Source organism: Centroberyx affinis, unplaced genomic scaffold (genome assembly GCF_046629955.1).
Source record: "Centroberyx affinis isolate AG114_WGS23_722 - 3 ecotype Tasmania unplaced genomic scaffold, CSIRO-AGI_Caff_v1 ptg003396l_1, whole genome shotgun sequence".
In the NCBI taxonomy this organism is placed as follows: domain Eukaryota; kingdom Metazoa; phylum Chordata; class Actinopteri; order Beryciformes; family Berycidae; genus Centroberyx; species Centroberyx affinis.
Genome location: NW_027281379.1, coordinates 1 through 15,907, shown reverse-complemented (window position 1 = coordinate 15,907; position 15,907 = coordinate 1). Strand labels below are relative to the sequence as shown.

At 43.9% G+C, this 15,907-nt stretch overlaps 1 protein-coding gene across 1 annotated transcript; it reads left to right on the top strand.

The window, feature by feature from the left end:
* Nucleotides 1-4: 4 nt before the first annotated feature.
* On the top strand, nucleotides 5-15,881 carry LOC139660848 (major histocompatibility complex class I-related gene protein-like; the record flags this gene model as incomplete). The annotated part of the gene is made up of 5 exons (XM_071539102.1): nucleotides 5-139; nucleotides 11,707-11,973; nucleotides 14,456-14,737; nucleotides 14,932-15,237; nucleotides 15,774-15,881. Coding segments are annotated over exons 1-5 (1,012 nt in total), but the record flags the coding sequence as incomplete, so codon positions are not given.
* Nucleotides 15,882-15,907: the final 26 nt, after the last annotated feature.

The following is a 15,907-nucleotide window of genomic DNA, read 5'->3' as shown; positions in this document are numbered from 1 at the left end:
TGTAACGTCTGCAGACAGGAGGGAAAGTTTCAACCAGCGGACGATTTATTCATTATTTTAAACTGTAGTCTACTTCTTTATCAAAACAAGATGAAGGAGATTATTTTGTTGCTGCTCTTCTGTCATGTTGCATCTCCAGGTAAGACCACATTTAAAATCTTTCCTTTGTAGTTGTTGTAACTGCAATTTGATTTCGTTACTGCCTAGGCGGATGTCACATCAGACTTTGTTGAATTAGGCTAAAGGCCTTTGCACACCAAGTCCGTATTTTTCGTATGCGTTTTTTTAATCCGTCGTCCGATAAAAATCGTTACGCACAGAAACATTGCACACTGAGTCCGATGCGTTTTATTATTCTATTCGTTGCGAAAATTCGCAATACGAGACAAAATGGAGTCGTCAAGCAGTGAGGATGATTTTGTGGTCCTCTCACTTCTTGAAAGTAGAAAAAGAAAAAGAAAATATTGGGTCCATCCGATCCTGAGAAGGCGTCAAGAGCAAGGAGAGTTTCACCTGCTGATAAAGGAGCTGCGGAATTATCCCGATCGTTTCCAGGTCTATTTCAGGATGTCAGTGGTCCAGTTTGATACACTGCTAGCAATACTGGAACCACACATTAAAAAGAAGACCACCAATTTCCGCGATCCAATTGATCCTGAACAGTGGCTGGCAGTATGTCTAAGGTAGGGACACACACACACACACACACACACACCTACACACACACACACTCTCTCTTCATGATTTGGCAATCCAAATTGTGCCATCGCAAAAGTGCGCATAGGTGATCAGACATTCGGCTGGATCCGCAGATATTCAGGGCGCAGCCTCAAAACGCTGCAACATACAGACAAGATCATGGCCAATAGTTGTCCTGTGATCAGTCTGTTTATCACACTTTTCTGCCAGAGCTGATAGTATCAGTGTTTCGAGGCTGTGCCGGAGATCCCAGTAGATCCAGTCGTGCGTAACGGCTGAGCTGCCTCATTGCCTTGTTCGTGCATGCACAGTGTTTACACCTTCTTGACATTCCTTTAAATTGTTCCATCAATTTATTAAGCTTGTTGCAAACATACACACACCAGAGTTTTTATAGTTTTGTATTTTTCATTAGTTTTTATTTTTATTTCGTATTTTTTCATTTTCATTTTCGTTTTCAATTCAGTTTAGTTTCAGTTAGTTTCCAGAGTGGGTTTGCTTGTTTCCGTTTAGTTTTTATTGTTTGAAAATGTTTAGTTTTAGTTAAGTTTTTATTAGTTTCAGTATTAGTTTTAGTTTTTTATTATAATTTAGGGGGACATTTGTCAGGGGCAAGATTTAAGAAGTTCAGAATAGATAGGCTATTACAATACAAAGACAACACTTTGTGAAGGCAGTTAACTCACAGTCACGTAGACATCCCAGTCTCAGTAAACATATGCACCAATGCCTCCTCATGCTTGTTGTGTTGACAAATTTGACCAAATTGACAAAGAGTAAAAATAAAGACATTTTCTGTAGCCTATATTTTTATTTAGCCTAGTTTTGTAAGAACACAATATCGTTTGTTAGTTTTCGTTTTTTTCTAGTTTTTATTTTTATTTCAGTTAACTAAAATGTTTTTTCACACCTAGTTTTAGTTTTTAGTTTTAGTTAACTATAATAATGTTGACACACACACACCCACATGTTTGTTCGTTTATCAATTCATTTGCTAGAACAATCTTTGTATGATTTTAGATATCTCAGCACTGGGGACTCATTTACCACCATCGCCAGCAGTTTCAGGTTGGGCATCAGCACCGTGGGGAAGATTGTGACCCATCCTTGTAGGTATCCCATTGGCTGATATGTGTGTGGATGTGTGCCGTGGCTAGGCCAACTCAATGGTTAAAATAAATATTAAGAACGTAAAAGGATTAAAATGCCGACAACGCCACCTAGGAATTGGAAGGAGCCTAGGACTCCATTAAAAAGGCTACACAGGTTCTTTTAAAATCAGGGGTGAGCAGAGTTAAAACCACAACGCAGAGTGTAGGAGCCATTTCCAGCGTTTCTGTATATGAAAGACACCAAATTGGTCCAGTAGGGGTCATCATTGTGCTATGGGTCACTATATAGGTAGGAACCTTTGTTCAGGTAACAGGTGTTGCTGGACGGAGGAGCACATACAGTTTTTTGAGCGCCAAGCCACGGCATATGAACGCTTTGTTTGTTGTATTGGTGAAATGTTGGCTTTATCATGGAGATTTATGCACACGTCGGTTATGGATTCTTGCCTTTAACACGTTGAAGACCACAACGGTGAGCAATAAAAAATCCCATCAAAGCAAGCAACAGAAGTTGGACTCTGTTATTTTCCTAGACACTACTAAGCGGTGTTAAGGCGTGCGCGTCAATTATTAGCCCGGCTATGCAGCCCCTCAGTGGCTTTAAGTTTAGGCTTAGCCGCTACATTCAAGTCAAAAAACTATGCTTAGTGACGCTGGAAGAGCTTCATCGCATGCGGCAATAGATGTCAGTTCGACCGCTGCAGTTTCCAGCTGAGTGGACGCTGGAAACCGGACATCCAAACGCCGGTTATTCTACCCATCTGAGCCCGGCTGCTACATCCAGCTATCGGCGAGAGGACGCCGATGCCTGCTGCCGTCGGGAGCGTTCAGCACGTTTCATCCTTCGGATCAAGGCCATCCGCCAGTAGGACATCGGGAGCGGCTCTTCAAATGCCGGCAGAGGAGTCGTTCACCGGGATCATCACGGCGCCCAACGGGAGGTATGTGTAGCGCTACAAATTGCTATGAATGGCCATTCATGTTTGTGTGCACACAATGTTCGCTACATATAGTGGCGTAAATCCAATGCATTGGTGGTCAAAAAGGGAGGACAATTGACTTTATTAACTTTGTAACGATCAAGCGTGCTTGGGGAAAAAACATTATGGATGCACGTGAAACTATGGACAGGCCCGCTGAGGCTATTGCGCAATCAGCTGAATCGAACAGTATCACGAATGACGCTGATACACAAAAGGACAAAGAAAAACGTGTTGTAAAATTAACTGCTAAAGCGTTTGCAGAAAAGCTGGAAAGGTTGCAAAATGCTAGGAAAGCTAAGCTAAATAAGGCTAGTAAGTTAAGAGAAAATATGCAAGGGCTTATGCAAAAAAGAGGTAAAAAATCAGAGGTACAATGTGCTCTTGATGATCTTGTCAATTTGTGTGATGAAGCAAAAGGTATTCATGGTTCTTTGATGGGTATGTTACCTGTTGATGAAAAAGAAAAGCATGACATATGGTTCAAAGCAAAAATGATATCTAATAATGAATTTATTTCTGATGTGGAAAGATGGGTATCATGTGCTGAACATGCATTTAAGGGTGACAATGATGATGATGGTATTAATCCAGAGGACAGTGTGTCAAACGTTGCTAGCAAACCCTCAAGCAGAAAGAGTTCACGTAGCGGAAATTCTAGCACTACTTCCTCTGCAAGAATCAAAGCAGAGGCGGACAGAGTTGCGTTGCTTGTTCGTGCAGCAGCTTTAAAGGAAAAGCATGCTTTGGAGGAACAAGAGCAACAGCTGAAAAGGAGAAGAGAACAACTTGAGCTAGAATCCATGCTAGCTGCATCCACTGCTAAATTAGCAGTTCTACAGGCCTCTGACGTTCAAAGGTTTTCCAAAGCATCATCAAATGCAATGAATTCATACCTGGACAAAGAAAAAAGGGCAGCAACTTCAAACAGTCTCAACCCGATGGCAAAGGAGTACAAGCCTGTAAATCAGAGCAAAACACAGCAAAGTAAGGATTGGTCACTTCCAGCAAGTAACCCACCACCAACTGTTGAGCTGCCTCAGGGGGCTAGTCGGCAATGCACAGCTGGACCAAAGGAGTGGACTGATTCAGAAATGCAGAGTTGCCATCACAAGTCGCAAGTGGATGCACTGTCACAGCTTTTGGAACCCTCCCTATTCAATGCTCAGCCAGTGGATGAAAGGCATCTTGGAAACATTTGCACCATAATGCAAAGGCAAAATGAAATAACATCAGCCCTTGTCCAACAGCAACGTTTAATGTTATTGCCAGCAAGAGATATTCCATTATTTGATGGGGATCCTCTTCAATACATTTCCTTTAAATGAGCATTTGAGCAAGGAGTGGAGGAAAAGGTCAGCAGAGGTGATTGTTTATATTACCTGGAGCAGTTCACTAGAGGGCAGCCAAGGGAGCTGGTGCGTAGCTGCCAGCATATGGCTCCTGATCATGGCTATGATCAAGCAAAACAGCTATTGCAAGAACACTTTGGCAATGAATACAAAATTGCCACTGCATACATGGAAAAGGCTTTGGCTTGGCCTTCAATAAAGTCAGAAGACGTGAATGCATTACAAGCCTACTCTCTTTTTCTGCGGTCATGCTGTAACGTCATGGAGAATCTGCAGTACATGCAAGAATTGGACATGCCAAGCAACATGAGAGCAGTCATGTCTAACTTGCCATTTAAACTGAGAGAGCGATGGAGAACCATTGCACATGGTATACTGGAAACATCTAAACGCAGAGCTCTGTTCAAAGATCTGGTTGCATTCATCGAAAAACATGTCAGAATCCTATCAGACCCTTTATTTGGCGACATTCGGGATATACCATCTGGAACAACTGGTTCAAAGGTTGTCAATAGGCTGAAGTCACAGCCAGGAAATAAATTTAAAGGAAACAGCTTCGCCACCACCATTGCATCTGTGCAATCAGTTGAGAACTCAAGAGACTTAAGGGTGGTCTTACCAGCACATGGCTCTACAGTGAAGTCAACTTGTGTTTGCTGTACTCAAGGTCACTCATTGGAAGAATGTCAACATTTTAAAAGGAAGAAGCACAGAGATAAAATAGGCTTTCTAAAGGAGAAAGAGCTTTGCTTCGGCTGCTTATGTGCTGGGCACAGGAGTCGAGACTGCGATAAGCGTTTGACCTGCAGGATTTGTGGTCAAAACCATCCCAGTGTGCTTCATATTGACAACAGGGACAGAGCCAACACAGACACAGAACATTCCAAAGAGCTGGTAGCATGTAATATCACAGCATCTCATAAAACCTGTGATCATACAGGGGCCGGGAAGGATCGCTGTCTTCTCTCTATCCTACCAGTCCAAGTCAAGTCCATCAAAGGAGACCAGATAATACACACCTATGCATTTTTGGATCCTGGCAGTTCAGCCACTTTCTGTTCGGAGCATCTCATGCAAAGGCTCAATCTTGCTGGTAGACAAACCCGCTTTCTCCTACAAACCATGGGACAGGAAAAGGTTGTGCCAGCATATTTGTTGTCAGGCTTGGAAGTGTCTGGTTTGGAGACCAACCTCTTCTATAAGCTCCCAGAAGTCCTCACCCAGAAGAAAATGCCTGTAAGTACAGACAACATTGTGACTGAAGGAGATTTGGCAAAATGGTCATACCTGTCAAAGGTACAAATTCCCAGCATAAAGGCTAACGTTGACCTGTTGATTGGAAGCAACGCTCCCAAGATGTTGGAACCTTGGGAGGTCATTAACAGCCGTGGGGAGGGCCCATATGCTATAAGAACAGCATTGGGATGGGTCATTAATGGTCCTTTGCAAGGAAATGACAGCAGCTTGGAAGCTGAGTTCCCTGCAGCAGTTGTCAACAGGATTTCTGTGTGTAGGTTGGAAGAAATGCTGAATATGCAGTACAACCATGATTTCAACGAGAGAGCTACGGAGGAGAAAGGGCTATCAAGAGAGGACATCAAGTTCATGGAGCTTGTGGAAAATTCTGCAACACTTGAAGAGGGTCATTACAGCCTGAAATTGCCCTTTAAGAAGGACAATGTATCTCTGCCCAACAACTTCTCTGTGGTGAAGCAAAGGTTACTTGGCCTGAAGAGGAAGTTCCTGAACAGTGAACAGTTGTATGAGGAGTACAAAACGTGTCTCAACGAGGTGATTAGTAAGGGCTATGCAGAGCAAGTACCTACACAGCAGCTGGATCGTGGCAGTGGAAAGGTGTGGTATATTCCTCACCATGGTGTATATCATCCAAGGAAGAGGACTCTGCGGGTGGTATTTGACTGTGGTGCGGCATTCAAGGGTACATCATTAAACCATCAGCTCTTGCAAGGTCCCAACCTTACAAGTACATTGCTTGGAGTCCTCCTTAGATTCAGACAGGAACCTGTGGCAGTCATGGGCGACATACAAGCAATGTTCCATCAGGTCAAGGTTGCAGAGGAGGACAGAGACTTTCTGCGCTTTTTGTGGTGGCCGGAGGGAGATCTGACCAAGGAAGTGGCAGAGTTTCGTATGACTGTCCATCTGTTCGGTGCTGTGTCCTCTCCGAGTTGTGCTAGCTTCGCTCTGAGGAAAATGGCAGATGACAATCAATCCGACTTTCCAGCTGAAGTGATTCAAACAGTCAAGGAGAACTTTTACGTTGACGATTGTTTGAAGAGCATGGTCTCGGATGGGGAAGCTGCCCTCATGGTCAAAAATCTAATTGCTCTCTGTCAGAAGGGAGGTTTCACTCTGACAAAGTGGATCAGCAACAATCGCACCATGTTGCAAACTCTTCCTGAGGAACGCAGAGCTAAAGATTTGAATGCACTGAATCTGGATAGAGACAAACTTCCTGTAGAGAGAGCTCTTGGTTTGCAGTGGTGTGTTGAGACTGATGCATTTAAGTTCAAAATGGAGGTCCATCAAAAGTCTTGCACCAGACGTGGAATGCTGTCTGTGTCTAGTTCTGTGTATGACCCTCTGGGTTTTCTTGCACCAGTTGTGCTGCCTGCCAAGATCATGCTGCAAGAGCTTTGCAGAAGAAACTTTGGATGGGATGAGACCATACCCCAGGACATCTTGCATCAGTGGACAAGGTGGATGGAAGAGCTGGATATGCTGTCAGAGTTTAAGGTTGAAAGGTGCATTAAACCTAAGGGCTTTGGACATCCCAGACATGTTCAGCTTCATCACTTTGCGGATGCTAGTGAAGCAGGATATGGAGCCGTCACTTATCTCAGGATGCAGAATGACGGAAATGACATCCATGTTGCATTCCTGATGGGCAAGGCCAGAGTTACACCTTTAAAGACTGTTACTATTCCTCGCTTAGAGCTGACTGCTGCTGTCCTTGCTGTTCGCATCGACCTGATGCTGAAGGCAGAGCTGAAGCTCCAGTTACAAGAGTCAGTCTTTTGGACAGATAGCACTTCTGTGCTGAAGTACATAAGGAACGAGGACAAGCGTTTCCATACCTTTGTGGCAAACAGGGTCGCGGCTATTAGAGGAGCCACCACAACTTCACAATGGCGGTATGTCAGCTCCAAGCAAAACCCAGCGGATGATGCATCCAGAGGAGTGAGGGTTGGAGACTTTGTTCATGACAACAGGTGGATTGAGGGTCCAAAGTTTTTGTGTAAACCAGAAGGGGACTGGCCAGCAAATGTGGTAGAGACTGCGATGGAAGCAGATGACTTGGAGGTCAAGAAGGAAGCCATGGTGAATGTTGTTAATGTGGAGGGCTCACCTGATGCCACTAGTCGGCTAATGGCCTACTTCTCAAATTGGATGAAGCTCAAGGTAGCAGTTGCCTGGTTCCTTAAGCTGAAAAATACTCTTTTGGAAAGGAGTCACAGGAGGAGGGAGTCGGAGGCGTCTGATGCCAGCAGGCAGAGACTAGACAATAGTGTCATGCGGCAAGACAAGCAAGGGGTTAAAGACAGGCCAGGAGGACAGGCTTTGTCTACAAATGATCTTTTGGAGGCCGAGCTTGCTATCATTCGGTACTGTCAGCAGCAAAGATTTGCAGAAGAGATTGCTACGTTGTCATCTGGGAAAGCTACAGTGAGCAGACAGAGTATTATCTACAGGTTGGATCCATATTTGGATAATGGGCTCCTGAGAGTTGGAGGGCGGTTGACTAAAGGCTCCTTGCCAGAGGAAACTAAACATCCACTCATCCTCTCCAAAGATCAACATGTAGCCACTCTCATCCTCAAGCACATTCACAAACAGCTTGGCCATAGTGGTCGCAACCACACGCTGTCCACGCTGAGGCGGAAGTACTGGGTCACAAGTGCCAACTCAGCTGTGAGGAGAATCATAACAGAATGTTGCTTTTGTAGGAGGTATAATGGAAGAATGATGGAGCAAAAGATGGCAGATTTGCCAAAGGAAAGGATTCTTCCTGATTATCCACCATTTACCAATGTGGGAGTCGACTATTTTGGACCGATTGTAGTGAGGAAAGGACGAGGCACAGTCAAGCGCTATGGAGTGATATTCACCTGTCTGGCAAGCAGAGCAGTCCATCTGGAAGTGGCTAACTCTTTGGATATAGATGCATGCATCAATGCTTTGCGCCGTTTCATCTGTAGGAGAGGTCAAGTTGTACACATTCAATCTGACAATGGGACCAACTTCAAAGGAGCAGAGAGAGAACTAAAGGAGGCACTCGCATCATGGAATCATACACGGATTCAAGGAGTTTTGCAGCAAAATGGAGTCAAGTGGAGTTTCAATCCTCCAGCAGGGTCACATCATAGTGGTGTTTGGGAGCGTGTAATCCGCATGGTGAGAAGGATTCTAAGTTCAGTTCTTCAACAACAGACACTGGATGACGATGGACTTCATACAGTTATGTGCGAAGCTGAAGCCATTTTAAATGATCGGCCTATCACCAAACTCTCTGAAGATCCAAATGATCTGGAGCCACTTACTCCCAACCATATCCTGCTTATGAAAGGAAGACCATCCTTACCACCTGGATTGTTTGAGCCACATGACCTGTACGTAAAACGAAGATGGAAACAAGTTCAGTATATTTCTGACCTTTTTTGGAAACGATGGGTACGGGAATACCTACCTTTGCTGCAGGAGAGGCAAAAATGGAACCAAAAACGGAGAAATCTACAGCCTGGAGATATTGTGGTCATAATGGATCCGACTGCCCCACGAGGCTCCTGGCCACTTGGAAGAGTCTTGGAGGCTTTCCATGATAAGAAAGGACTTGTGCGTTCAGTGCGTCTGCAGACAAGGTCTAATGTCGTTGAACGGCCTGTGACTAAACTTTGCCTGCTATATGAGGCTGCAGGTTAGCAGGTCATCCCAAATATTCTGTGTATGTGGAATATGTGAGACTAAAGTGTGTGGTAAAATTGTACTCATCTTTGTATTATTTTGATTATGGCTCCTTAATTTGTACTTGTTAGAATTGTTATGTCTGTTAGTCATTACAATTAGGGGCCGGTGTGTAGGAGCCATTTCCAGCGTTTCTGTATATAAAAGACACCAAATTGGTCCAGTAGGGGTCATCATTGTGCTATGGGTCACTATATAGGTAGGAACCTTTGTTCAGGTAACAGGTGTTGCTGGACGGAGGAGCACATACAGTTTTTTGAGCGCCAAGCCACGGCATATGAACGCTTTGTTTGTTGTATTGGTGAAATGTTGGCTTTATCATGGAGATTTATGCACACGTCGGTTATGGATTCTTGCCTTTAACACGTTGAAGACCACAACGGTGAGCAATAAAAAATCCCATCAAAGCAAGCAACAGAAGTTGGACTCTGTTATTTTCCTAGACACTACTAAGCGGTGTTAAGGCGTGCGCGTCAATTATTAGCCCGGCTATGCAGCCCCTCAGTGGCTTTAAGTTTAGGCTTAGCCGCTACACAGAGGTAGCTAATTAAAAGGGTTTATTATGATAAAACAACTGTAAAAAGATAAGAATGTTTAAGAATCCTAAAATCTAAAAATAAAAAGCAAGCTAAAACATCCCCCTTATCAGTACATTCAGTCAGTGTCTCTCCATTGAAGGGACCACCAGTCCACACGAATGCCAGCACACGATGAATGTCGGCAGCCACGAAGCCCTCGGCAGTTGGGAAAACACACCACAACCAATAGCATGCAAAACCATAAAAACACACCAAGCCAATAAAAGTGCTGATTAAAAGAATCATTAAAAAACCACTGCAAACACAAAACACACAATCCAAAACACGCACAAAATTAATTAAAACATGCATAAAACCCATAGCACTGACCCTGCCACAGATGTATATGATTGGTTGTCTTTTATATTTTTTTACCTTTTCGAATTTTTTCTGCTACCCTATTTAAATGCTGTCTGTAATATGTTTCATGATGACCCTGATGAAGGCCACAAGCCGAAACGCGTTGGTCTAACAATAAAGTTGTTCTGTATACGACAAGTGTTGCTGGAGTTTTGACCTCTTTAGAAGATTGTGAGGGAGACCTGTGACCAAATCTGGCTGCATCTCAAAGAAAAATACATGGCAGCTCCAACAGAGGAGATCTGGAAGTACACGGCAAGGAGGTTCAATGAGAAATGGAACTTCCCTAATTGCCTTGGAGCTCTGGAGGCTGCGCGGCTACCTGAAGGGGTTGAGCTGTCCTCCCTCTCTGTCACTGTCGCTCTCCATCTCTGTCTGTGTGCTGTCCTCATCCTCTATTTCATGCTCCTCCTCGTCATCATCCTCCACCTGAATATTACTATCTGACCTGTTGAAAGAGTTATGAAATGATACTGTGCAGCTATTAAATTGCACTCTGCTGTAAGCATCATCATTGCTGTTGTGCATTTCTGGATAGGCTAACCTCTTTGTCGTGGAAGATTTCAAGAAGGACATTGCTTCCATGTATTTCCACTTCTTTTTCCTGCTGGCCCCCTGTCCACTTCTGCCCTGTTCCTCTCTCTTGTTGCGGACGTATGTGTCCCGCAGGTTACGCCACATTTTCTTCACTGCTTCAACTAACGTTATACAAAACAAGGAACATTAATAACTTAGCTATCGCTAAGCTAGCTTAGCTATAACTAGAGCACAATCACTACGGTCTAATCTTTCGTACATCCTTTGTTTTGCGATCATACCTACCATCCCCAATTCCAAGCTGTTCTGCAATCACCTGCCACAATCTGTCTTTAAATTCCGCATCTCTGTATTCTTTACTTTGTTTGTCATAAAGTGCTTTGTGCTGGGAGACGAAGTGAATCAGTTTATCAAATGCCATTTTGGATGACAAATAACAACAGTACGGTGGCTCTGAGTGGTCAAACAACTCTCTAAAGGCTTTTGACGAATGCGAAAAAACACAAAAAATCGAACCTGTATGAACTTTAATGACGGACGAAAGTTTCGGAGTTGGTGTGTAAACGTGACTGACACAACGTGAGGTCGTATTTATTTTTCGACGTCTGACAATTTCGGATGAAAGATACGGACTTGGTGTGCAAAGACCTTAAGTGTTGGTTAAGCCAAGAATAGTTGTGCGACTCGCCGCCTCTGGAAACTCCCGAAACTTGTGTACAAACTTTTAAACTAACTGTTGTCGATGTCAAATGAAGACAGATTCAACAACTGCATGGCTGATTTCTCGCCTCAAATGTTTTCAGAAACACATTTCGGTGAACCATTTTCGTAATATAAGAGGAAGTTTCCAAATGAGACGGCATGTTTTTCCAGTTTGAAATCCGGGGCAGAAACACACCGTGACAGTGCAAACAACGCAATATCACGTACACCACCATGACTCTGTAGGTCTTGACGCCACTTATCGCGCGGCTTTCAACAACGGTTAGTTGGTAGGTCAGTCAGTCAGTCAGTCAGTCAGTTAGCTAATTTCACTCTTCTAGGCCAGTCCGGCAAAAATGTAAACGAAAACCTGAGTATCTTATGTTAACTGTTTGTCCCACAGTGACTCGCTCCCTGAAGTTTGTACAGACTAGATTCACTGAAGTCCCAAACTTCCCAGAGTTTGTGGCTGTTGGGTTGGTTGATGGAGTTCAGTTCGCTCACTATGACAGCAACACCGAGAGAGCAGAATCCACACAGGACTGGATGAACAAAGTCATAGCAGATGATCCACAGCACTTGGAGTGGTACACTGAGAGAACTTTGGAGGCCCATCAGTTCTTCAAAGCCGAACTTCAGACTCTGAAGCAGCGCTTCAACCAAACTGGAGGTTTGTTTGTGTTTCACTTTATTCTGCTGAAATGTTTTTCATCCTGGTTTGTTGTAAAATAGCACAGAGAAGTAGCTTCCATCATACACACACACACAGATACGATGACTGGTTGCTAGTCTGCTGTACTGCTACAGTGTTTCTGTCCATCCATAATAACCAACAGAGATTATTAACAGTTCATCTCCAATAGATTAGATTAGAATAATTTATAATAATAAAAAACATCATAAATCTACTGTAGAAACCTGTTTATCACAACAGTTTCACAACACACAGCTGATAGAATAACATTACTGCCTGGTTTCTCAATCTACGGAGCAGGACTGTAAACTGGACACAGGCTGCTTCTGCTGGGTCCCATATGACAGTTAGCAGTATGTTTTAATAAACTTGCTGACAGGACAAGATGTTAAATTTCTCATCCAGGTCACAGGTTGAAAAAGTTCAACATCCAACTCTGCAGTGTCCATCCTGTCACAGCCCAGGCTCAATGGACTTGACAAAGAGAGAGACCACACATGTTTCAAAGTAATACAACAAAATATTTATTCTAACCTAAATAAGTAAATTACACAAAATAAGAATAAGGGTGTAAGTCTGTAAAGTCAGTAGTGAATGCATTGCATGGGTGAGTGTAAAGTGTGGTGTTGTATGGTGAAAGAAAAGAACCAAAAAAAGGAGCACAAGCTCAAACCATCCAGAAGGGTGGAGAGGAGAGACAGAATAGCTGAATCCAAATGTCCGGACTTCACCGCACTCGCAGACTCGCGGACTTTGCAGGTTCGTTCCCGGGAAGTCTGCGAGTGCTGAGGGCTGTCCAAATCCACAATTCATCCAGTCCACAAGGGGCCTCAAGTGGACTTTCTGCAGACTTCCAGAGAGTCCGCTTGGGGTGCAGACTTCCCCAGACTTCACTGATTTAATACCCACAATTCATTGCAATACGGACATGACGGTGTAGTTTTCCCAATTGCCGAACAGAAAAACAAAAAGGACTTATGAATGTGTAAAACAATGACTTTATTAAAACGTTACTTGAATCATGTAGGCCAGAAATAATATTCCACCACATCATGACATGAGGGATCTTGACCACGATCGTGCAGCGATCACTGTGTACATGATTGTAGTTGTCGCTACACTGTTGCTTTGAACGTTTCCACAGTAACGAGTGAAACAGCCTTGAGTCCTGTCTATCAGTGGCTTGTATAGCCTTGTAGTCTTGAACACGTCACGGTGCGTACGACTGAAGTCCGCAAGGGCTCAGACCACAAGACCAGAGGGTGGACATTTGGATTCAGCGAAAGAGGGAGAGAGAGCAGCCATCTTAAATAACCTGGGATCCACCCATCCCAGGTGTCCCACATCAGTATCAGGGACACCTCCCAACTCTGCCTGTCAATCCCCTGTAACAAAAACACAATCTGGAAGCACACAACAGAGTGGGAGGACTGTCACAATCCCATAATAAATATATAGTAGAACTACAGATTAGATTATATTAACACTACTGTACTGTCCACAGTGTGTCCATCCCATAATACATATACAGAACACTGTGTTGGTCCATCCCATAATAAATCTCCAGCAGTAGAAACACATTAGATGATAATAACTCTACTGACCACAGTGTGTTGGTCCGTCCCAGTAGGCGGCACCAAGCCAACATCTGCAGGTGGAAATAGTTGTTGGTTGTATGGAATGATTGATGGATGGATGGACCAATCAGGACAGACAGACTGCCTCCCAGTCTCCATAATGGTCCTGCTGGTCTCTGCCTTATTCTGACCAGTTGTAGTAATACACTACTGAACAGACTCACTGTCCTGGCTGACCAGGTCTAGCCTAGTGACTAATCCTAGGCTGAAACTCTCCTTCAGTGGAAGCTTCTAGACCAGCCTCAGGATAGTCTAGTGAGCTTCTGTAGTTTCTCCTAGGAAGAGGATATTGTGGGACTGATCCACTGGCTGCAGGGTTTCAGTGGATGTGATGTTAACTCCAGGATCAGGTTCAGTGTGTGTCTGCTAGTCAGGACTCCACCTCAGAGTGTGTGTGTGTGTGTGTGTGTGTGTGTGTGTGTGTGTGTGTGTGTGTGTGTGTGTGTGTGTGTGTGTGTGTGTGTGTGTGTGTGTGTGTGTGTTCCTGCAGCTCACATGAAGCCACTACCTTCAACAGTGTAGATAAACTGTCTGTTGGTCTCTGTGGTAAAGAGAGGATACTGACTGTGTTAGGATCTCACTCTGTTTTACAGCAGTCTCTGCCTCTCTGTCTCTCTCTGAGCCATCCACACTGTCCACATTATGTTTGGCTGTGAGCGGCTTCCATCCAGCCAGTAACAGCAGTAGGTGTAGATCCTCTGTTTTGGTGTCTGTGGATCAGTGTGTCTCTGTGGTAAAGATGTGATATCAACCACTGATAGTTGACTGTGCTAGGATCTCACTCTGGTTTACTTCAGTCTCTGTCTCTGTCTCTCTCTCAGGTGTCCACACCTACCAGAGGATGTTTGGCTGTGAATTGGATGATGAGACGGGGGATTATGTTAATGGTTTTAGTCAGCATGGTTATGATGGAGAAGACTGGCTGGTATTGGACCTGAAGACACTGACATGGATCGCTCCAACACGGCAGGCTGTCATCATCAAACAGAACTGGAACAATGACAAAGCTGGATTAGCATACAGGAAGTACTTCTTGTCCCAGTTTTGCATTGACTTGCTGAAGAAGTATGTGCACTATGGGAAGAGCACTCTGCAGAGAACAGGTAGAGTCACATGACCTGATGTATTTTCATGGACACAACAATGTTCATCTGTCTCTTCTGTTTCTAATGTACAGAAACATTACAATAAATATGAACCAGCATATAGAGACATATTGTACATATAACTGTAATGATTTTTGACTTTACTCTCTCTCTCTCTCTCTCTCTCTCTCTCTCCCTCTCTCTCTCTCCAGTGCTTCCCTCTGTGTCTCTCCTCCAGAAGTATCCCTCCTCTCCAGTCAGCTGCCACGCTACAGGTTTCTACCCTGACAAAGACATGTTGTTCTGGACTAGAGATGGAGAGGAGCTTCAGGACCTCATGGACCAGGAAGAGATCCTCCCCAACCACGATGGAACCTTCCAGAGGAGCGTTCAGCTGGACGTTTCATCAGTCAAACCTGAAGACTGGGGGAAGTACGAGTGTGTGTTTCAGCTCTCTGGTGTCAAGGAGGACATCGTCACCAAACTGGACCCAGCTGTGATCAAGACCAACAACCGGGGTAAGACTGGGATCAGAGCTGATGGAGGAGGAGAGACATTTAGTTTACTTCTTACACCTGACTTGCAATTCATGAATGAATGAATGAATGAATGAATTGGACAATTTCATAAAATTACAGCTCTGCAAAGAAAAAGACACTCAAGCAAAGAGTGCCCTTCTTGTTCAACATCAATTATATGTAAATACAACAATACATTGATTTAAAAAAAGATTTTATATATAGTATCTATTGCAAGTTCCAGCCTATGTTTTCTCATGCAGAGTAGCTTCTATGTACTGTATGGTGTTCCCAGATAGCTACATAGTTTAATCCTCCTTGGTAAATTTGGGCAACCAGACAGTTTTTAACTCCATGAGAATATTGAAGGAAACCAAACATGCCGGTCAGTTCACTAAAACACATTAGGTGTCTCTCTTGTTTGTCTGATTCACATGACCTCCTCTCTATACTTAAAATACTGAAGTGGAACAAAAACATAATGTGATCCATCCAGTGTTATGTGACAAAGTCTGAATGCTCTGTTTTGGTTCCAGGTTCTCCTTCAGGGATCAATACTGCTCTTGTCATTGGAGTCGTTGGACTGCTGCTCCTCCTGGTGATCTGCATCGCTGGAGTCTTCATCTGCAGAAGGAACAATAATGGTGAGGGACGAAGAGTTTTTTTTACT